General features: G+C 38.7%; 1 protein-coding gene across 5 annotated transcripts in view; it reads right to left on the bottom strand.

Moving 5' to 3' along the window:
- Positions 1-21,487: 21,487 nt before the first annotated feature.
- NCKAP1 (NCK associated protein 1) overlaps positions 21,488-24,868 on the bottom strand; it is a 108,810-nt gene continuing 105,429 nt past the window's right edge. For all 5 annotated transcript variants that reach the window (XM_019461387.2, XM_019461436.2, XM_019461406.2 and 2 more), the window contains 4 exons: positions 24,400-24,516; positions 23,681-23,790; positions 23,247-23,336; positions 21,488-22,417 (listed from right to left, as the gene is read on the bottom strand). In XM_019461387.2, the coding sequence (XP_019316932.1) occupies positions 22,301-22,417; positions 23,247-23,336; positions 23,681-23,790; positions 24,400-24,516 (434 nt within the window). In that variant the 3' untranslated portion in view covers positions 21,488-22,300. The remainder of the gene's footprint in view (positions 22,418-23,246; positions 23,337-23,680; positions 23,791-24,399; positions 24,517-24,868) is intronic.

Raw genomic sequence — 24,868 nt, 5'->3', positions numbered from 1 at the left:
GAGCTTCTTGGGGCACCTGGGTGGCTCAGTCAGTTGAGTGTCTGACTTCAGCTCAGATTGTGATCTCACAGTTCATGGGGTCGAGCCCTGCATTGGGCTCTGGAGCCTGCTTTGGATTCTGGGCTTTCCGCTCTCTCTGCCCCTCCCTGCTCATACTTTGTCTCTCTCAAAAATAAACATTTAAATAATAAATAAATAAATAAATACATACATAAATATTGGATTTAACAACAAAAAAAAAGTGAGGTTCTTGGTTACTCCTAAGAAAACCCTTCCCTCAGTTCCATTTCCATCATCTGATTTATATAAAGGCAAAACAGCCTTTTGGTCAAAGACCACAAATTCTGTCACATTTGGTGTTCAGACACATCTAAACATGCCTGTTGGAATAGGGGTGGACTAAGAGAAGGGACTCGGTGAAGACCACAATACAAAAGGAAACTGTAGATTTCCAAACAGAAAGTTTGTTCTAAGGAATTCAGCCACTGGGCCCTAGAGTTAAGGAGAAATGATGGTTTATGCAAAGATGTGGTAGATAGTTCTTTAACCAGGTCCAGATTCAACTACCTTCGTGGTCCAGAGGTGCCCTGGAAGCCAAAAAGACTGAATGCAAACTCAAAGAGCTATCTTACTAACTGCTACATTTGGGGTCCAAGTAACCCTCCTGGAGGACAATCCCCTTCCGCTCCAGCCCCATCCTGACCCAAGTATCATCCAGAGGAAGGATGAAGTTCTCCTCCTTACATGGGAGACTAGCCCACCGTGCTAACACTAGTGAGGGTGGGTGGTACAGGTCTGTAGCTCAGTGGTGATGGGGGCAGGCAACTCAGAGTGGCCCATTCTAGCTGCAGTTTTTGCATGAGACAGCCAGTATGACACGTGTCATACTCGGATGAACATCCCATAATTTCGGAAGGTGGAAGGAAGTATTTTTCAGAGGTTTAGATATCAGGGTAAGTATATGAGGGGAAATGGTGATTAGAATTTGGGCATGGATGTTGATGTGTCCTCATATATACACACATTTGGAGTGTTGGCAACATGTGGGTTATGGTTCCTTGGCAAAAAAGGTGCTTTCTCTCACTTGACCTGCAAAGCAAAATCTCAGCTCCAGGAGAGCTCTGGACCAGTGAGGATTCAGAACTAGATAGGCTGTGTTGTGAGGACTGAGACTGTGTTCTGCGGTAACCTAGGAATGCCAGTGGCCTTGGTCTTTTCCATCATATCAAAGCACCATCGCATTTCACAAAATTTAAACAGTAAGCAGAAAACGTTTTGTGAGTAGTTTCAGTGGAAATGTATAGATAAATCAATGTTTCAGATAAAAACCTTGGATTTCTAAAGTGAAGAAACCTAGTGAGAAGAATCTTTTTTTATTTAGTTTTTAATTTTTTTTTAATGTTTATTTAGTTTTGAGAGACAGAGTGTGAGTGGGGAGGGGCAGAGAGAGAGGGAGACACAGAATCCAAAGCAGGCTCCAGGCTCTGAGCTGTCAGCACAGAGCCCAACTCGGGGCTCAAACTAATGAACCGCGAGATCATGACCTGAGCCGAAGTCGGACGCCCAATCGACGGAGCCACCCAGGCGCCCCTAGTTTTTTAATTTTTCATTTGAGACAAAGTACAAGTGGGGGAGAGGGGCAGAGGGAGACAGACAGAATCTTTTTTTTTTTTAATTTATTTATTTTGAGAGAGAGTGTGAGCACATGAGGAGGGGAGGCACAAAGAGAGAGGGAGAGAGGGAGAGAGAGAGAATCCCAAGAAGGTTCTGCACTGTCAGCACAGAGTCTGATGTGGGGCTTGATCTCACAAACAGTGAGATCATGGCCTGAGCCAAAATCAAGAGTAGGATGTTTAACCAACTAAGCCACCCAGGCACCCCGAGAGAGAGAAACTTAAACACACCCAGACTGCAATGAGAAAAATCTTTTGTCAGATTCCTTCATGGTGGCCAGAGGACAGGGCCAGGAGTCAGAAGGATAGGTTTGAGTCCCTGCTGTAGCACACATTAGCCGACCTAATATAACGACCTTCAGGATTCTCACTGAAAAGTCAGAATAATTCCTGCTCACCTTCTTTATAGCACTGCTGTGTGCCTCAAACGAGACAATGAGTGTAAAAGAACAACTATAAATTTGGTCTTCATTTTGTGGGAAGGGATCCTTGCATCCTCAGAGGTAACACATCCTCAAGCACCTATTTTTCAAAGACATCTTTGGCAATCCAATCCCATTTTCTCATTCCTCATTTTGAAGAGGTGGGTGGCCAGACATTGAGAGCATCTGAATTGTTATCAATCTTCAAAGAAGATTGGTGGTGTAAGTATTTATAAGTATTGCATAATTGTAAGTATTGCTAAGTATTTACAAATTTAAGACTTAATCTGAATTTATGTCCTAAAGGCCCAAAGTTAATCCAACATTGTCAGGCCAAGGAAGACACCTTTAATTTGGTTCAGGCAGAACTCCACTGCAAGAAGGAATATATTGATAGCGTTACATTGAAAATTACTCAAATGTATTGAATACTTGCTTTATATTCATCCACTTTGCAATATTTCTATAAGTAAAATTGGTGGTATTTGTGAATGAGAATTTTCCCAAAATAAGTAAATTAGGCAATATGTGAAAGTTGACCATTTTTTCACTATGATATACCAACATCATCCACTATATTTGTGTCGTAATTAACCATGTTCAAAGAAATTTTATATATAGTTTTATGTTGTATATTGGAAAATGCACATTTGGAGTTCAAATGATTCCCTTCCCACATATTAGCTGTATAACCTCTTCCTGTCGACTTCACTACAGCAAGTATACATCTTTGTTACATCGACACTGCAGCAGCATAACTTGTACAAATGAACCCACTGTAGTGGATCATAAACTCCCATGGATTATAAATGTACAAAGAGAGCTTATCTGACCAATTTATGGGGTTAGCAGTCATAATTCTCCAGGTTGCAAGAACAAAAAAGGACAACTTCGATTTAAGTAAAAGGGGGGTTTAATGAAAGGATATTGAATAGCATGTCACTGAATAGCCAGGACGGCTAGAAAACCAGAGTTGAAAACTGGGCAACCACAAGTGTCAAAATCAAGCCATAGAAATGATCCAGAGAGAACCTTATTGACACCACCCAGAATATTAAAAAATACAGCTTGCTACAGCTAAACTCTGGACACCACTGTTAAGAATGTTGTCTCTACTGCCCTGGAAATAGGGTGAGGATATGCCCTTCTCTGCTGCCAGCAAGAGTCCTTATCTATCCTTATCTTGTCTTACCTATCTTATCTTATCTATCCTTACCTTCTTGCATCACTTTGTATCCAGGGTAGTTGCATCTGACTAGATGAGCCTAAGTCATGTACCCCACAAAACACACAAGGGAAGCTAGGAAAGTAGACCTTTAGGGTTTGAAGTAGCTTTTGCACCCCACCAAGACTTATGCAATGAAGAATTCAAATACATAGGAAGGATTAATTCATAGTGTTATGCCCAGAATTCGTGATCCCCAAAGACCACCAGGGAGCCGAGTCCGATGCAAAAGCAAAGAGCCTTTATTCGAGCTAGCTCGAGCTCAATCCCCTACCTGCACCGACGCAGCAGTGAGATGCCAGAGAGAGAGCGAGTTGCAAAAGCACAAAGGTTTTATAGGGATCTAGGGGCAGTTGGTGGGGTGATGGTCATGGCCTTAGCCGATTGGCTGGGGAAGGGTCAGAGTCCTGTTGCGCAGGTTGCCAGGCATGGTTTGAACGGGAAGTTACTCAAGGGGAGGAGGCGTGGTCTGAGGTTTGAGCGGGAATTTCTTTCTGTGGTTTTCCCGGAAAGGGGGCCATCTGTCGGGGATGTAGTCACTCAAGATGGAGGACACAAAACAAAATGGAGTCGGCCGGCCTAGGTCCGCTCTTTCAATAGGACGGTCTAAAATATCTAAATAAAACTAAAAAATGGCAATAAATGCATGACTTCATTAATTAATTTAATATATTTTACACAATCTATTATAAACAGACTATCTAAAAAAATTGAAACCTAAAATCTTAAACCATAAAAACATAAGTGAAATCACTATTCTGACACTTTAAACTTCAAAATGTTAAGTCATCAATGGAGTGACCATCATCATGATTTTGAACTAGCAAAGTCATCAGTTTTAATATTTTTTTTTCCTTCCCCTCAGCTATTTTGACATTTATGCTGAATAACACCTGCTTTTTCATTTGGAGAATGGACTACCGTTGATGGAGTTTTTGTTTTTTTTGTTTTTTTTTTAATGGCAGGACTGACATCACCAAAATGGTGATATATGAAACCCCAGCCTGATTCCCCCCAAAGAGAGCAACAGTTAGCTACCTAAGAACTAAAACCATGCTGGGTGAGCCTTGGAATCCTCTTAAAAGTTAGGCAGCACAGTGGAACAACAACAACAAAATCTGAGAATAACCACTGAAGAAGAGAAAGAAGACAGCTTCATTTTGCCTGTATCAACCCATCCTCCAACTCTTAGAAAGAGTTCCCTCACCAGGAAAGAAAGAGTGGGGTGAGTGACCAGTTTCCCCAGCCTTGGGGCACCCCATGAAGGTCGTACTTCAGCTTCACTCCACCCAGAAAATGGCAAAGCTGAGATGGATAGAGACCGCTAGGAACAAGGAAGAAGAGTAGGGGGTACCAACAGCAGCCACACAGCAGGAGCAATCATGGTTCACAGTGACCTGCTCTATACACAAATCGAGAAGATTTTGATGAAACTGATGCCAGCACAGCTGCTACAGACCCCCTCCTGATTCCACCAGGTTTTTCCCCACAGATACTTGCATTTGTGGACACCAGCCTCCTGAGTCCATCCCTGCTGCCTCATCCCTCACCCACGCCAGAGCCCAGGAACTGCATTGGCAGCCAGTCCAGACTTCGGTGGCTGCATGAGTGCAAGACAGCAGCATAGGTTCCTGAGGCTGTTCTCCATCACTTAGCATGCACTGGAGCCAGCTTTCCAGCTGCTGGCCTGACGCCTGTCACAAGCCTCCACTACAGTCTGTACACCTGGGACATATAGGTACCCATGGGAGAGCACTCCAGCAGCCAGGACCCTGTGGCTGCTTGTGGCTCAACTTAGGCTGAATCTTCTGTCACTGGCCTGCAGCTAATTCCTCCAACTGTGTGCACCTGCAATGCCCTGGTCTGACCCCCATTACTGGCTTTCACTGCAGGGTACACACCTCAGGGAAGACTGTGGAGCCACAGTAGAGCATACCAATAGCCCCTAGTTGGCCTGGCCCTTGCTGGCTGCCCGGTTACCACCACCACATGTGTGTCTGCTTCTGGTCCCAGCCACTACACAGGCGCCTCCAGCTGGCTCCACAGCCGAGTGTGTGCACGCCACTGGTTCCAGCCACCATCACTGCCTGCCCTGGTCACTAGCCACAGGGCCTGGAGGCACCACTAAGGATCCCAACAGCCCTTATAGCCACTGTATTCCCCGTACAGTACTTACCAAGAACCACATGGGTGTTGATGCTGTCTACTCCAGCAGCCCAAGCCAAAGAAACATCATGCATCCCTGTACCCAATACTGTCACACTTGGTGCCCTGTACCAGGGTCATGGCACACTGTGTTCCACGACTAACATCAATCCATAAAGTCCAGAAGAGGTGACTGCTTTTCAAATGCACAGACACCTACTCAAGGCTACAGGGCTTGTGAAGAATCAGTGAATCATGATTACACGAAAGAAATATAGTAAACCTCAAGTATCTATCTTCAAAGAAATGGAGATCTAGGAATTATCTGACAAGAATTTAAAATAATTGTTCTAAAGATGCTCAGAGATCTACACGAGAACACAAATAAACAATATAATAATATCAGGAAAACAAATATAAGAACAAAACAAGGTTAACAAAGAAATAGAAAACGTAAAAACAAACCAAACAAATGTGGGGCTGAAGAATAACATATTGATTGAACTGAAGCATTCAATAGAGAGCTTCAATAATAGACTTGAACACGTAGAAGAAATGGTGAGCCAGAAGACTGACCAAGTGAAACTATCCAGTCAGAAGAGCAAAAACGAAAAGGAATGAAGAAAGCCCAGAACACTTACAGGACACCACTAAGAGAAACACCATATATGACTGGAGTCCCAGAAGGGGAAGAGAGAGAGAATACAGTAGAAAACTTATTTAAAGAAATAATAGCTGAGAAGTTTCCCAGTCTACAGAGAGATTTGGACATTCAAGTTCATGAAGCTAATAGGCACCCTAAAATTTCAAGGCACATTATCATAAAATTGTCTAAAATTAAAGACAAAAAGAGTTTTAAAAGCAGCAAGAGGAAGGGCACCTGGGTGGCTCAGTTGGTTAAGCCTCTGACTCTTGATTTTGGCTCAGGTCATGATCTCACAATTTGTGGGATCGAGTCCCACTTTGGGCTCCATGCTATCAGTGTGGAGCCTGCTTGGGATTCTCTTTCTCCCTCTGTCTCTGCCCCTCTCCTGCTCACGCTCATGCTCTTTCTCAAAATAAATAAACATTAAAAAATAAATAAAAGCAGCAAGAGGGAAATTTCTTCTCTCACACAAGGAACCCCCATAAGGCTAACAGCAGATTTCTCAGCAGAGACCTTGCAGTCCAGGAGGGAACAGAATGATATAATCACAGTGCTGAAGGAAACTAACCAGGAATACTTTACCCAGCAAAGTTGTACTTAAGAAATGAAGATGAAATAAAGTTTTTCCTTAGCAAACAAAAGCTGAGGGAGTTCATTACCAGATCTGCCTTATAAGTAACCCTTGAAAGTTCTTCAAGTTGGAATAAAAGGCTACTCATTAGCAACATAGACACATATGAAAATCTACAACACGCTGGTTTAAGTTAGCATAGCCAGGTTCAGAATACTCTAACACTGTAATACTGTGGTATGTATTCTAGTATAAAGGTTAAAGGGCCAATGCGTTAAAAAAACCTACAGTTACAATAATTTGCCAATGGATACACAATATAAAAATATGACAATTATGGGGCGCCTGGGTGGCTCAGTCGGTTAAGCATCCGACTTCAGCTCAGGTCACGATCTCACGGTCCGTTAGTTCGAGCCCCGCGTCGGGCTCTGGGCTGATGGCTCAGAGCCTGGAGCCTGCTCCCGATTCTGTGTCTCCCTCTCTCTCTGCCCCTCCCCCGTTCATGCTCTGTCTCTCTCTGTCTCAAAAATAAAATATACATTAAAAAAAAAATTTAAAAAAAAAAAGTTGGGCAAAGTTAAATTATCACTGTAAAATAGACTGTTATATCTATAAGATGTTTTATGTAAGCCACACAGTAACCATAAAACATAACCTATAGGAGATTCACAGAAGATAAAGAGAAGGGAATCAATGCATACCACTATGGAAAATCATCACTTTACATGTAGCATGTGCATGGGGGTAGGGGGTGGGGGTGTACACACACAAGGAATATTATTCAGCCCTGAGAAAGGAAATCCTGCCCTTTAAAAATGTCAACATAGATGAAACTTGAGGGCATTATGCTAAGTGAAATATATCAGACAAAGAAAGAAATACACTATGATATGACTTACATGTGGAATCGTAAAAACGCCAAACTCATAGAAACAGGATAGAGTGATGGTTACCAAGGGAGGGAGGGGGAAATGGGGAGAGGTTGGTCAAAGGGCACAAACTTCCAGTCACAAGATGAGTAAGTTCTGGGGGTCTAATGTACAGCATGGTGATTTTAGTTAACACTACTGTGTTAGATACTTGAAAGTTGCTATGAAAGTAGATCTTAAATGTTCTCACCACAAAAAGTAAATGGTAGTCACGTGACTTGATGACGTTAGCTAATGCTATGGTAGTGATCATTTTGCAAAATGTATGTCTATCAAAACTACACACCATACACCTTAAACTTGCATCATGTTATATGTCAACTATATCTCAACAAAGTTGTAGTGGGGGTGTGGGGGGAGTGAATTCACAGAAAAAAAAAAAAAAACCCACACATCTCAGGAGGAAATTTCCCTCATGCACTCTCCTATAGCTGCCTCAACAAGTTTGAGATGGTTTTAGTTTTTTCGATTTAAGTTTTTCATGATTTTAGACAAAGCCATAATTGCACTGGAACCTTACTGATGTCCTACTTGAAGATGCTTTTGCATTGTTCATGCATTTTTTTACAATAGCCTCTTCATGTCTTTGAGTTCTTTTAGTCGGAGTAGGAAATGCAAACAAATCAGCAAGTGGACTTAGCCCTTGAAAGCTTATGTCCAGCTGAGTAGTTATGATATCAATTACATCATGAAAAATTCCTTTTACCTAAAAAACTGCTAGAGCTCAGAGGGTTGCAGTACTATTTCCCAGCATAGGACAGACTGGGTGGGGGTTGGGGGACGTAGGTCTCTTTTAAGTATCTTTGGATGCTGGCAAAAATTGGGGGAGTCTTTTGATATGAGAAAAATATGCATTTGTCTTTAAGGTAACATGTTGCCTGTTATGTATTAAGAAATTGGCTTCAGCAAAACTTTTTTTGTCCATTGTTAAAAATCAACCAACTATAAAGTAGCTACCATAGTTCTGTTTTTGCCAATGACAAAAAGATTTAGAAATCTTTTTGGCTAAAAAGTCAGCAAAGATCAAAAAGTTTTCACATGTGATCTCTACATGCCAATGAGATCAAAGTGCACACATTATAATAATCCTATTGTGCAATACTCTACCAATGACCTGTAAATATTACATATTTGAGAAAGGCATTTTTTTTTCAGTTAAAGAGTGAAAGTATAAATTAGGAAAGGTACATTTAACAAGTCAATGATCTATTGTTATTAGTTAATATGCTTTTTCCCCATTTTGTAAAGTTCAGAATTGCAAATGCTTGGCCAATTAGACACAACAGAGACAGAACTTGAATGACACAGTGCAAGTTGACAAAATGATTTATTACCCCTTTGTCATTGAAATAACTACTATATATGCTCTAATATTTACAGCTTTTCACTTATTTTATTATGCGTGCCCTGGACCAAGCTAAAATATGTACACTAGCACAATATTGTAGCCAGATTAAAAAAGAGAGAGAGAGAGCAGAAATAAGGAAGAAGGGGAGGGAAAGGAAGGGAGGAAAAAAATCCAGCCAAAGTTGAATTCTAGTTAAGTGCAATTTATTTATTTATATATTTGCTAATGATATCATACCAATTTTCTAATGCATTCACATATACATTGGTCATGATTAATCACACTGAAACCTTTACCTGAGCCTCTGTTTAGTTTTGACACTACAATGTCGAATAGTCATTATTTGTTTAACATCTGTCTTCTGCATCAGATGATGAGAGAGATGATGAGAGCTAACAACACTTGTGCCATGGTCAAGATCAAATATATACAATCTGTCTCCTCCTCTATACTTTAAACTCTGGAATGTCAAGGACTATATCTGCTTTGTATACACATCAAGCATTTAGGACACAATATCCAAACATTTATTCATTCAACAAATAGTTATTGAGGAGCTTCTCTGCACTGGGTAAGTTGTAAGAAATACAAATCTAGTCAAATTAAGTGGAAAAAAAAAAAGTCTGGATGTTTTCTCATTTTCATCCTGTCATGTTTCTTTGCAACCATGCCATTCTCTTCACCTGGTCAGCTTTCTCTAATACTCTCTTCCCGCATAATCTGGGAGTACAGGAACCCCAGAACTGGCTGCCCCAGTCCCTCCTCCATGAGACTTGCAGCTCAAGTAGCCACTACAACCTTCAGCTTTGGTTTTAATTTATGAGAAGAGTCCGGTAAAAATAGTCCACCATTTTCAAGTCATTGAACTAATTTCCTGCGAATTAAATTTCCTCTCTCATGTAACCAGTTGTAGCCAGCAAGAAGATACATATTAGGATCAAGGTGTATAATTGCAGAAGGAGATTCCATTAGGAGTCTTTCCCTTTAGATGAAGCTGTGCATAGGGCAGATAACCCAGATAAATCTAGTTAAACTGTGTCTTTAGTTAAGATAGTTTTATTTTTTACTGTTCGGTCACAAATATCTGGCACATAGTAGTATTAAAAAATATTTGTTGGGGCGCCTGGGTGGCTCCATCAGTTGGGCGTCTGGCTTCGGTTCAGGTCATGATCTCGCGGTTTGTTGGTTCGAGCCCCACGCCGGGCTCTGTGCTGTCAGCTTGGAGCCTGAAGCCCACTTCAGATTCTGTCTCTCCCTCTCTCTGCCTCTTCCCTGCTCATTCTCTGTCTCTCTGTCTCTCTCTCTCTCAAAACTAAAATGAAACATTAAAAAAAAAATTTTGTTGAGGGGTGCCTGGCTGGCTCAGTTGGAGGACTCTTGATCTCAGGGTTGTGAGTTCAAGCCCCATGTTGGGTGTAGAGATTACTTAAAAATAAACAAACTTAAAAAAATATTTGTTGAACTGATGCTAGGTTGTGATATATTACAGTAGTCCTCCCTTAGCTACGGTTTTACTTTCCATGGTTTCAGTTACATTTGGTCAACTTCTGTGGTCCATAGGCATCTGATCCTCCTTCTGACACGTGGTCAGAAGGTCAATGTTAGACTAAGCCTGAGTCACAACACCTACAGCCTTCACCTCACTTTCTCTCGTCACATAGGCATTTTATCATCTCACAGTATCACAAGAAGGGTAAGTCTAGTACAAGAAGATATTTTGAGAGAGACTACATTCATATAACTTTCATTACAGCATATTGTTATAATGTTTCTATTATTGTTGTTAATCCCTTACTGTACCTAATTTATAAATTAAATTTTTTCATAGGTATGTACGTATAGGAAAAAAACATAGTATGTACAGAGTTTCATACTGTCCAGTTTCATACATCCACTGGGAGTCCTGGAATGTGGCCCCTACTGATAAAGGAGGGACTACTGTATTTCTTTTAAGATGCATAATTATATGGGATGGGGAAGGAAAGTGGGGGGAGATAAAGTAACAGTTGCTGAGGTTTTAGACTCTGGAAAGATACGTAATGCTCCCAGGATGAGTAGAGTTAAAGCTGGAAAGTTATATTTAACTTTCTTACTCAAACATCTCCTTTAAAACAAAACCTTTTATCAAATCAATCTTTCAAAAATCAGTTAAAACGGAAACCAGAAAGACTCTACTACATGACATCTCAGAAACTCACTGCCCACTCTAACAATCCTTGAAGATGTGTCACATTGTAAAAATGCCACAAGATTGTATTTTCTCCTTTTCTGATTCCCTTTAGAACTTAAGTTATTTAGAATGACATGAAGAATTGTATTAATTTCAAGACTAAATAATCAAGGAAACAAACCCTCTCTAATAAATTTCCCCTTAGAAAGCATGGTGTGAGGTAGAAAAGCCTGATGGCTAGACAAATGTTACAGAAATGTTGGCAGAGATGCCCTTTGCTTCATGTTAGGAGCAAGCAATTATTTTTCTCTTTGTTCTTTTTGAAGGGCCCCTCTAGTGCCCAGAGAAGCGTTTATTAGCCTTTCCCTCCCTCCCCTTCAAATAAATCAAATTTTGTAAAGGGTGATAAAACCAAGACCAGATGTGATCATTTAAGCCAGGAATTCAAGCATGCCAGTCATTAGAGAATGTTGTGAGCACCTCTACCTGGGTGTTCCCCCCAGGAATACAGGTACTACCAAGGTCTCCTCCCTGTCACACAGAGATGCAGTGAAACTCAACCTGAAGACTTAATATCAGTACACTCTTTAAGGAACCTCAATTTCAAAAGGTACAATGGCATGGATACATGAAGCAAAGCAGAATTCCTATGATACATTTTATATAGGAAGGCTTGTAGGATTCAGAAGCTGTTCTTGAAAGACCACGCCTATCTTCCAACTGTAGTACTTTGTATAGAATGCAACTATTCAGACTGTAGCTGAAAAAGGCTCTATGACTTATAGGTAAGGAGAGTAGAATTGAAATGTGTGGTGTCTTCTTCAAACTGAAGTCATGGTGTTATTTCACTTGTTAGCAACCATTGGAGATGGGCTCAGATACGATAAGAATAGCAGAACTCACTAGAGAGGTCATCAGCTGCTTCCTCCAATCACTTTCTGGGTGCTGTGACCTCCAGCAGCAGAGGCATTTATTCTCCAAGAGTATTCTGCCATCTTGAAAGCCTATGAGCCTTGTCGGTCCTCACTGTGTGATCAGCTGCCAAGGTAACTGCCAGTGCAATCTTGAGGATAGATGAGAAGTTATACTGACAGGATAACATTTCAAGGTCTCCTAATCCTTGTGCCTGATTACATGAGAAGATCACCAGACCAGCCCAAGTATGGGAGGTATTTCTACAAAGGGATAAGATTACGGTTAAGTGTCTCAAAGGTCCTGCCTTTTTAAAGAAGTACTGACTTTAGTTAGAGGTGAGTTACCAGATTGAAAGGATTATTTCTCTATTTCAGGACAATGACCTCAACTGTCACTTTGTAATTTCTCTGAGAGTTCCTCTTCTTTGCTCTTGGCATTTCACTTACATTTCCAGATTTTTTCTTTTTTAAAATCACTTTCCTGTAACTCTTGATCTCTCTCACTAATCCTCTCATCCTTATGCCTATTTATGTAAGAAGTTCAGATTCCACATTTCCCCTAAAGACTCCACACATGTGAACCATCTTGATGGGAGAAATCACAGATACCACTTTGTTTCACCACCGAGCTACCTCATTTCCGGGCCCTGGAAAGCCCTACCTACCTGTACTTCATAATGCCCTGTTCCTCCACAAGAACAAAAGAAAAATAACTTCTTGCCCCCAACATGAAGCAAAGGGCATTTTCTCTATAGCATCTGTCTAGCCATCAGCATTTTCCAGCATTCCATGCCTCAAGGCATTCCCAGAATCAAAGGAGACACAGATACGTAACAATTACACTATGACTCAGTAAGTACTATAATAAAGGCATCTACAAGGTTCAGAAGAAAAAGAGGATGGTGCATTATGAAAAAGAAGGTAATGTTTGAACTCACGGTTGACAATATGACCAGGAGTCATATATAAAACTATATATATCTTATATATAATATAAGTGAGAATATCAGCAAACATTCCATTCCAGAGGTAGGAAACAACATAAGGAAAAGCATGGAGGCTTCCAGTGAGCAATTGCTGAAATTGTTCTGGGTACTACAATGACATCTGAAAATGTAAGTTTTGTATCTTTTACACCCGTTGTGTATAATACACACAAATATAGTATAAAGTATATACAGGAAAGAGCAATCTTAAATTAACTTGGGCATCGCTTTATATTAAAGCTACATGAGATAAATAACTCTTCCCCACTTATGATAACATAATGGCTTTTAGACCAGAGCTGGAATACAGACTGATACAAAAACGTCCCATTCTCATGAATGGAAGTTGTGATGTTATATTATTCATAAAAACCATGAACTCTGAAGATGATTTTATAAGACAAATAGCGTAATTGTATCAGAAAAACAAACATTTGCTGAATCTCACCAATTTATATACATGATGTCACTTACTCTATCCCCACAATAGCCCTCTGAGGTAGATATCCCCATTCTACACTACAGAAACAAACTCAGAAAAGCAATTCATCATGACATAAATGACAGAGCTGAGATTGAAATCCCAGAATTGTTTCATGCTATGGAATCCTACCTCTCATATACCCCTAAAACCCTAGCAGGAACCAGCAAATGCTCATTAGGATGAAGATTTTGACCGTATAACTAACTATACACATATATGTAGCAACATGGCACAGGAGAAAGAACACTAGACCTACTGTACCAAGAATCAAGAAGACAGAATTCTAAGAAGAAACCTTGTGATCTCTACTATGTGACATTGGATAAATTACTTACCCTTGAGTAGGTTAAACTAGTTAATTTCTAAGACTCTATCCAGCTTTACAAGACTAAAGTGCTCCATTATTAACTGTCACTCAGTATTTTTATGACAAGGGGTTTAAAGCTCTTGTGATAGTTTCTTCATTCATTTTTCTTCATGAAAAAATCCCTACTGAGCAATTTGGTTGTGGAGATTAAATGAGGTCATGGGCATGAAAATGCCTCGTATCAAGAGTGGCATAATGCAATAAACACTGAGGAAGTGTTTCCTGACCCTTAAGCTGCAGTTAAGTTAGTGCAAAGCAGCTTTAAATGCTAGTGTGTAAAAAAGCCCACATTTGTATCTGAGAGATATGAGACAATGTAATGAGAAGTATATAGTTCTGGGCCAGATTTACATCATGGCTCTGCTACTTCCTTGCAATAGGAGTTTATGCAAATTACTTATCTTCTCTGAGCTTTGGTTTCACATCAGTAAATGAGCATAATCATCACATAGGGTTAGTGTGAAGGCTAAATGAGCAACACTTAGAGGATCAAATCAGATAAAATTTAGCACAGTGTCTGGTGTCAGTAAACGTTAGCTCTATTACTTAGCCAGCATTTTCAACTTGGACAAAACTCTTATTAACAACCAAGGTCAAATTTGACCTTTATGCCCATCTCAAGTTCTGCCAGCTGGGCCTTGCTTCAGGTTACACACAAAGACCCTTCCTTGTACATTTTGGCTGAAGGTAAAAATTAAGAATGAGCTGAAGTTCAGCTTCAGCCTAGGAAGTTGTGCATTATCTGCCCCTCAGATTCAGCTCGTTTTTGCAAGATCTAACAACCAAATGCCTCCAACCTGCTTTCTGGCACCCACAACTCGTATGTGATCAATGACCATGTAATTATATGGGTTATGGTCATACCTAGTTAGTATGGCATCTTGATTTAAGATTAATAATTGAATATCCACTTTCAAATAAAGATACATGTTTTAGATGTAACTTGCAGTGGAGATCTCCCTAAATTGAATTCTGTCAGTTCAAGTATGAATGTGCCTTTAGAATGCAAGTATTTCTTACATGATACTTGCTATAAAGATTCTCTTTCTGCTGCAAGGAAGATGCTGAAATTGGTGTACATGCTGTTACAGACAATATGCAAATGGAAATTCAGTTACATTGTTCCACTGTCAGATTTTTAGAAGCAAAGTTTACGAAAAAATTTCTTCTCAAGTAATTGTGAGGCAGTAAATGTATGCAAAAGTATTAAAAAAAACTGAACAAGGGCAACATACTTTAGGTTTGTTTCTGGAAATATCATCCAAAAATGCGTGAAGTTTCAGTTTGTGAGAATACTTTAATGAAATTTTATCATTACTACTGACCCCCAAAACTTCATATCCAGGAGTTAAAAAGGAAATGCCTTTAACTTAATTACTGGTGGAGAAAAGGTAAATCTTAATAATTTGATAGCAAAAAAGCACACACACATACACACACACACAAATTTAATTTGACATTAACTTCATGAGTTGCTCTCCACTCTATACTTGCAAGTAACTATTTAGTATTTTAAATGAATGGGTTAACATGAGCACAGGAGCAATTTAGCAATTGACAAAGGTGAGAAATGAATGCTTCTGAACTATATTAAACTTTAAAAATATAACTGATGTGATAAAATTATAATTTTTGAATAAAATTTGTTCATGTATTTTAGAAGCTTATATTTTATAATAGTGATTTTCAACATAGGCCTTGGCCAAATACTAATTGCAAGACTAGACCATTGAGCATTTGGCCAGTACATACACTGTGAACATGACTTAACCATATACCACAGTTAAGATAGGGCAATCACCAGGTTGCTTATCCAGTATAGCCCCATCTTCGGGTCACTCATTTCCCAGGTTTATGGACCTTGTGCAAGAAGTTGACCAGAATCTGTCCATCTATCTAACTCTTTTTTCTTATACTGTTTTTAAAGTTCATTTATATTTATTTTGAGAAAGAGAGCAAGTAAGGAGCAGAGAGAGAAGGAGAAAGAATCCCAAGCAGGCTCCGCACCTGTCAGCACAGAGTCCTGCACAGAACTGGACCCCAACTAATTTTTTTAAGTTCACTTATATTTATTTTGAGAAAGAAAGCAGGTAAGGAGCAGAGAGAGAGGGAGAAAGAATCCCAAGCAGGCTCTCCACCTGTCAGCACAGAGCCCTGCAAAGAACTGTAACCCAAGAAGTGTGAGATCATGACCTGAGCAGAAATCAAGAGTCAGATGCTCAACCTACTGAACCACTAGGTACCTCCATCCATCTAACTCTTAACGTTAAAAGAAAGTAGTAAGGTAAAGGTTAAGGTGGTTGCACTTAATTGGAAATGAGACATGGCCCTCTCTGGCTAGGTTCCTCACTTTAATTTGCTAATTTATCCTATTTGGTTATTTTTAGGTCAAAATGACAGCTGAAAACTTTTCTTGGAAATGAACCATATTAGAGTTAGGCATGCTTGATCTGAAATGTTAATGACAGTAATATGTATGGAAAGTTTGATTCATACAAGCATCCAAACCTTAATATACTTAAAGCAACTTTCCCCTCTGAAAATAACATCAAGTAGGGTCAATAAATACTAATTTTCCAGGGTGTCTGGGTGGCTCAGTCCATTAAGCATCTGACTCTTGATTTCAGCTCAGTTCATGGGATCGAGTCCCATGCCGGGCTCTGTGCTGACAGAGTGAAGCCTGTTTGGGATTCTCTCTCTCCCTCTCTCTCAAAAACAGATTTCATTTTATTTTTTAAAAATTTACTTATTTAAAAAACATATATTAATTTTCCTTTCAATCCAATAGGACCAGATAACCATTTTTCACTAAAGATTACAACATTTAAAATTTCAAACAATCTTATTCCCAAATGACAAAGATCACAGCAAATCTTTAGAAAGAGAGGCATGGTGTCTACTTGAAAATTAAGGCCAATGCCTTCAAATGAAATGGTGGTTTGTGCTCAAGTGGCCATAAAGAAGAGATAAAGGACAGATGCGGAGTTACTACTTTAAGGATTACTCACTCATAAACGTTTTTATGAATAACACAGCTGAAGTCTCCCAAAGGCAAGTCACTGTAACAGATCGCTGGGCCTGATTATATGTAAAGTAATTAGTAGATTATGATGCATTACCTGAAAAGAACTTGAGCTTGATTTAGAAGGTCTAGTGATAGGTATATAGTAGACTTTACCATTCTCAGATTAATGCCACAGCCTATCAGTGAATTTACTTTCTTTCTTTCTGACCAACTTACCTTAGACTGGATTTGTGAACTTTGAATATATAAGCAAAGAACAAAGGAAGAAAAAGAAGTAAGACAGACCAAAAAAGTAAAAGAGTCAGCCCACCCAATGAGGCTCCTACAACAGAAACACTAATTGGTATACTTCCTTTTATTCCTCATATATGTTGTTTGTTCTTGCGTTTGGACTTTTACCTTCACTGTTCTCTCTGCCCATTTCTGGCTCCTTCTCATCTTTCATGTACCAGCCCAAATGATTCCCACACAGAGGCCTTCCATGATGACACTTCCTAAGTAGTGCCTCAAGCAACTCTCTCCCTAACTCCCCAGCCCATCATCCTGTGTATTTCCCTGTCACTGTCAGAAGTTTGCTCTTTTACTACCATTAACATGCAAACTTAACTGAAAAAGGGGAACTTCTCTATTTTGTTCACCACTATATCCAGGCATCTAGAAATATTTGCTGAATACATGAATGGAAAAGAGGTAGGAAATTATTAGGAGAGTGCCAGTGACTTTGGAGCGGATCCAAAATGGGAAGTCATGGGAATCACTTGTGCCAAGTTCCATGATTACCTTGAAAAGAGAAGGGGAAATTAAGAGCTAAGTTGGAAAAAAGAAAAAAGGAATAAATAAGAGTCTAATAGAGAAGGAAAAAAGCCCCATTTCAAATCTAAGGCACTGTTTCATGTTGTAGACTCTGGGTCTGGAGTTCTCTCTTGTCCAGCAAGAGAGCAGGACTCAGGATTAAAATGCCAAGAGAGGCTAATGTCCGGGAGGAAACAAGAGCCCTGAGTAAGGGTCCTTGCTCCATTTTAACTAAGATCAGAAGGCTTACAAACGTGATGGGTGTGAACAAAGAGACAATGAAATCTTGAACATTAACTTACGGGCATGGGGGTATGGGGGTTTTAAAGATACGTGGTGTTAGGGGTTTGAGTCAATATAAAACAAAATTCTGGGGCTGGGCAGAAGGTTGTTTACAGTGGACAAGACAGAGGATGCTACCTCAGGGTCAACAAGGCACCTTTCTTCTGCTAATTAGCTCTGCTCTGAGGTCTGTAGACCTGTTTACCTATTTTGGTCCTTCCTTCCCGTGAAAGCAGCTTTCTGCCATTGTACTAAATTGGGGGGCATTTTTGCCCTGAAACCTAATGTTGTCTACCTCATCTTGGATGTTTTCATCCTGAGATTTCCTATTCCTATGCCTTTGTCAATATTGGGGGCCTTTGCCCCATACCTAATCTTACTTACCTCATCTTGTTTACCCAAACGTGGGTGTACATCCTATGGCTAACTCTTTATGCCTTGTTAACCCATCCATGCAAGCTCATGGAATTCCTAAGCTTATTCCCCAGTTTCACTTACTGAAGAATACGTAGGGGTACTGCTAGCTTAGATGAAATTTATCTCATCCAGCCAATATTTGCTCAACTGCATCGGATTCTTACTATCATACTATAATAGAATAAGGGAATTACAATCTTGGTGTAATTTCAATTGATTCTTACATTCATACATTTAAACTGTACATCTTTTCGTTCTTTAACAGGTATATATACTCTTTTTGTAGCCATGCTCTTCTTAATTTGGACATTGGAAATAAATGTCCTCTACTTCTAAAACTCAATTAAAATTCAGTTATCGGGGCGCCTGGGTGGCTCAGTCGGTCAAGCGGCCGACTTCGGCTCAGGTCATGATCTCACGGTCAGTGAGTTCGAGCCCCGCGTTGGGCTCTGTGCTGACAGCTCAGAGCCTGGAGCCTGTTTCAGATTCTGTGTCTCCCTCTCTCTGACCCTCCCCTGTTCATGCTCTGTCTCTCCCTGTCTCAAAAATAAATAAAACGTTAAAAAAATTAAAAAAAAAAAAGAAGTAAAATTCAGTTATCAAAGTAGTTGCGCCCTAACATTAATTACTATGCACTATTAGCATATTTTAATAGCCATATCACTATACTCAAGACTGAACGGGGAGCTGTTTTCAACCCTAACTATATGTACTAAAAATGTTTAGATATGCAAATAAGTGTTCAACTAGTATTTTAAAGTAAAAGCTTTTGAAAGTAACAAAATGGGGGAGCCTGGGTGGCTCAGTCAGTTAAACATCTGACTCTTAATTTTCTCAGGTCATGATCTCACATCAAGCCCCACACTGGGCTCTGCGCTGACGGTGCACAGACTGCTTGGGATTCTCTCTCTCCCCCCCCCCCCCCCCACTTTCCTCTCTCTCTCAAAATAAACATTAAAAAAAAAAAAAATGAGAATGAAAGTGAGTAAAGAAATAAAAGTAACCAATTAACAGAGATTCTACCTCCTTAATAAACAAGGATATGCAAATTAAAGCAAGAGGTGTGTTTCACCTTTTGAAGAGGCAAAGGTGTGTTGGCAATAATAGAGAAAAATATATTCCCACAATTGCAGGAGTAAAACTGATACAGTCGTGCTAGAAGGAAATCTAATATTATGTGTCAAAGTTTAAAATGTGTACATGCTTCCACCAAGCAATCTTGTGAGAAATTATCCTAAGGAGACAAGTTGACCAAGATATAGATACAAGATATTTATAATGAAAAACAAGAAGTTGCCTAAATGTTCATCCAAGTGAAATTATTAAATTAGTCACAGCATATGTGGAGGCATTAAAAAAAAAAAGCAAAGAACTTTTCAACTATTGAGTGAAATAAGCAGAACATAGGGCTAGCATACATGGTACCATTGCAGGATTGTACAAAAAACAACAAAAACGGTATGTTGTGGTTTAAGTTTAGAGTAAGAAAAGTTAAGACAAAAAAAAAGTTAAACAAAATGTCAGAAATAGTACTGTCAATTTACTTTTACCTTAAATTTTCCAAGTTACCTTTGTCTTTTTTTTTTTTTGATAGACTATTAAGAATAATCAGACACTAGTCAGTCAGTCAGTCAGTCAGTTTGGGTATATGAGGAAAAAAACCCAGGCAAGAAAAACTTCACAAGACTATGAAGGAGTGCTATTTTCTTGGCCTGAACAGGGGTAAATAATGGCATATGTACGTGCGCCCTACCTCATTTTAACCCTAAGTGCACATATTCAAATGCCTACTTTCCCTCTCAGGATATCGATTACCAACAAGTTACCACCACTCTAGGATACTAATATTTCAAAATAAACAACATTTAGTCTTAATTTTTTTTTTTTAATTTTTTTTTTCAACGTTTTTATTTATTTTTGGGACAGAGAGAGACAGAGCATGAACGGGGGAGGGGCAGAGAGAGAGGGAGACACAGAATCGGAAACAGGCTCCAGGCTCCGAGCCATCAGCCCAGAGCCTGACGCGGGGCTCGAACTCACGGACCGCGAGATCGTGACCTGGCTGAAGTCGGACGCTTAACCGACTGCGCCACCCAGGCGCCCCATTTAGTCTTAATTTTAACTGCTCGCTGCATCATCAGCCTATTTCAAGTCTAAAAGTATTCTATTAAAAAATCCTCACTGAACCACTGAAAATTTTCAACAGTGACAACTATTCTCTGCTTTAAATATAAACTGGAAAAATCATCCACAAAATAGCAATATGATAATCTTGTGGCACCTCAATGTCATTCTACTCTCTGTATCTGAACAAAGAAGAACGTTCTATAACTGAGTTCATGGTGGCTTTCTTTCCTCTTCACATGTTACCAGTGTATACTATAAGAAGTTGTGAGGGGCACCTGGGTGGCTCAGTCGGTTAAGCGGCCGACTTTGGCTCAGGTCACCATCTCGCGGTCCGTGAGTTCGAGCCCCGCGTCGGGCTCTGTGCTGACAGCTCAGAGCCTGGAGCCTGTTTCGGGTTCTGTGTCTCCCTCTCTCTGACCCTCCCCCAGTCATGCTCTGTCTCTCTCTGTCTCAAAAATAAATAAACGTTTAAAAAAAAAAAAAGTTGTGAAAAAAGCTCTATTTGATATCCAGATAGGAAGCTGCTGAGAAACAGGTTAGTTTTTAAACAAAATGAGCTCCTCTGCCCTCCATGCCAACCACTAAGCAGGTCTTTCCCATTTATTCATGATTGATGTAGTAGTTCTCAGCAACATGTGCGCTAGTTCCATAATCATTCTACTCCCATTCTTTCATGTAACTGTCCATTTGGTCACATAAACAATTAGTAATGTGATGGCACAAATTTCCTTTTAGTTCTTAATTTTTAAAAAATGTTATGTGATTTTATTTTCCAATTTTGTTTAAAATTGTTTTCCTGTGGAGTGTTTTTTCAAAATGTTTAAGCAAAGTTTGTGACAGCTGACCTGGCATCAAATGCTATACTTAGACATTCCTAAAGTTTATTTTAAACTAAGTTGAAACTAAAACTCTCATATTATTGAATACATTTCTAGAGATACATAATTAAGGAAATAATTCAAAATGGGATACAGTCTAGTGTTTATTTTATGTTATGGCAGGTACACTTGAATTTCAAAAATTTAAAACATATAAAAAGTGGTTAGGGACTAACATTTGTATCAACAATTGATAAATGTCTAAGATTGTTTATTATACAGCAGGGTACAATGGTAGTGCTAATGCCAGTAGGGCACCATGGAAGTTAGTCTAAAAATTATCACCAGGCTTTATACAAGCAACAACATATGCTGCTGTTTTAGAATTTCCGGACATAGTCTGCTTCTAATGCTAAGCAGTCCTTTAACGTTTTTAATGTTATATAGTGTTACAGTATTTAGTTTGGCAAATGTTTCAAAATAAAGTAGAAATGTATTCATAACATCACAGAAATGCACATCCAGTTTTGTTTTCAATAAGAACCATAGGTACAGATCAGAACTCTTCCCTATATGAAATAATTTACACACGGATGAATGCTATAATATCACTATCTAAAATAATCACTAAATACAATTCTTTTTCAGAAATAAACAAGCAAAGGGTTTTTTCATTTTCAAATATCAAAAACATAGAGATAATGTATGCTTTCCAAACAATGATCTTCTAAAATTATAGGAATAATTTTAGTGAATTCAGTGAAGGTAAAAGCTAAATCAACCAAGTATACTGTAGTACAACCATATTAAATGAAACCAATGATCAGAAAATACAATCGTAGGAAAGAAATTTATAATCCACAAAACTGCTTTTCAGGCCTCAAGGTAAAACAGTTCCACAGTTTACAGGTAAAACCAAAGCAACAAAAATGCGTGCTTGTCTTCAATAAGTAGATATTTTATGCGGAAGATGTAACACTTTGCTTGTAGACAGCGTGGTATGCATTTCTCAGCAAGACATAAGGAAAACAAGATTCCAAAAGATCCATTGTCAGGAATGGGGATTCCTGCACAATCTGAAAAGTTGCAAAAATTCATCAAAGAATTAAAGTTATTTATAATGGGAACATTTACTCATAGCCAGTAAATCATAATTTCTATAGTGTTCTTATTAGAAATTGATAGAAAATTATTTTCCTTTTACTTTAAAACCTGAAATATAAATGTGTCACAATGTTTTGCTAGCAAAATGTCTAAAATCACCACTTTTCAATGAAGTCTATTAATCAACAGGAATATATTGAGCACGTTCACATTTGCCCTCAACAGTACACTAGACATGCAAGACAATACAAACATATTCAAAATATGGTCCATATCATCAAGTCCCACTGGGTTCCCAAGACTAAGTAAAAAAGCCAAATAAACATAAGACCAGCTGTAATGAAGTGGAAAGCCAGGAGTTCAAAAGGGATGAAAGATTAATGTGGGCCAGAGTAATGAGGAAAGTCTACCTAGACAAAGAGTATAGTATAGCTATGGGGTATGCTAAATCATAAGACAGATACAGATCTCTGCAGGAAAAGGAAACTATTTCAAGTGAGGGAAGAGTCACATGGTAGAAACAAGCATAGCTGGTTTGGATGGTGAAGAGACAGCACTGACTAGGCATAGAGAATCCAAGAATGCAAATCTTTTATTTTGTTGTCTTCTGATATGGTTGCCATTTGGTAAAATACAAGTGATGTCAGTCTTTCCAGCAATATTTAGCAAGAGTGAACTGAACAGAAGGGATCAAAAAGGTACTTCAGCTCTTACTGATATTTAATTACTAAATCCCAAGAAAAGACTATCAGGAATAACAGAAACTTTGTTGTTGTTAATAAAAAATAAAACGAGACTTACCATATCTAGCAGTAAATAAACAGATTCTCTATTTCTTGTTGTTGTTTTATCTGTCTCCTGGCCAATTTTCAGTAGACTGGAGGATGCAAGCTTAAAGTATACAGACATTTTAAGTAAGTTTTAATGTTCACAAGTTTCTTGTTTATTTTCAGTATGCTTCAACTTATAATACAGCTACATATAAGATAATTGGCAAAATTCTAAGGCAGTCCAAACATCAGCTTAGAAAAAAAGAAGATCATATTGCAGAGCTCTAGGAGAGATCTGTTAAGGGAAAAAATGTCAAATGGCTCCTTGATTTTAATGCCTGCCTTCACCTGGTCCTCCTTCCAGAAAAAATAAATAAATAAATAAAGAGAATTTATTCTGTTGTATCTGACAGTTGTCATTTTCCTCATAAAATGTCATGAGTTCTGCTATTAGATTATACATACCGCCAGAAATTCTTTCAGTCGGTCTTCAATGCTTCCTTTGTGAATTGTAAACAAAGCTGCAGCGATCTGGTTGATGGCTTTAGCCAAGCAATGTATGTTGTTGCAGTGCCCTGAGAAAGTGCAAATAGGGTTTGTGGTTTTTGCGAGACCCCAAAATTTCAAAAATACATAAAAGGCAAGTCTTTAATGAATGACTTCACAATCTACATAAATAGTGATTCAAAAGAGTTATTAAAAAGAGTTGGGACACAGCCTGCCTTGCTCTCCTTTCACTGTTATGAGGACTAGTGCTTTCAAAAATACTATAGCAAAAAAAAAGCAACAAATGATTATGCCTGCGTTGAACAGGCATATTTTCAAAAAAATCCCTAAAAGAAATTATACATTAGTTTTATATTCTCTCCGAAACCTAAAAAAGTTCTCAGCTGCTTTACATTTTGTCAATCTTCAAAACAATCTTAAGAGTTGGATGGATACTCCCTCACCATCCCCTGTCACACACAGTCAAGCACCCAAAGGTTCACACACACACATTTCATATATCAAGATATGGAAAGCTTAGAAAAAGAAAATCAACTACTCAAGGTTACAAAGCTACTTAAGTGGCTAGTAAGTTAACCTACATTCTATCATAAATGAACATTAATTACTTGAAGAGTATCTATTGTATCAAAACTCCTGACTTTTTCATTGTCAAAATAATTTTAAACCACTATTACCTTCTATAGCCGGGCTATACTGAGACATCACATTACTAGCCAGTGTCGGCAAAGAAACTGCCACAAAGACCATAAGGAGGCAGGCAATTTTATATTCTTCTTCTGGACTTATGTTTTCTAAGAGAGAAAATTAAAAATAAAACCAAGGTACTTCTTTAAAATTACTTGAGTTAATAATCAAACGAGATAAAGTAATTTTAATTTTTGTATAGAGTACATTACTGAGCTTCTACAGAACTAATCAGAACTGTTATAAGAAATATAGAACAGAAATAATATACATCATTGGTTATTATCACTACTCAAGCATATTTCGAGAACCTCTAACAAAAAGACAATTTTTTTAAAAATTGTAAGATTATAGGGTAAAAACTGTGATTAGGATAAGTAGAATCCTAAAATTTCTTAATTTTTATTTATTATTTTAGAGAGAGACAGAGAGAGAGAGCGCGCGCACGCACTAGCAGGA

The sequence above is a fragment of the Panthera pardus genome, unplaced genomic scaffold (assembly GCF_024362965.1).
Source record: "Panthera pardus isolate Hobbes unplaced genomic scaffold, ASM2436296v1 HiC_scaffold_10, whole genome shotgun sequence".
Lineage (NCBI taxonomy): Eukaryota > Metazoa > Chordata > Mammalia > Carnivora > Felidae > Panthera > Panthera pardus.
Note: the sequence above shows the minus strand (reverse complement) of the source record. Positions and strands in the feature narration are given on the sequence as shown.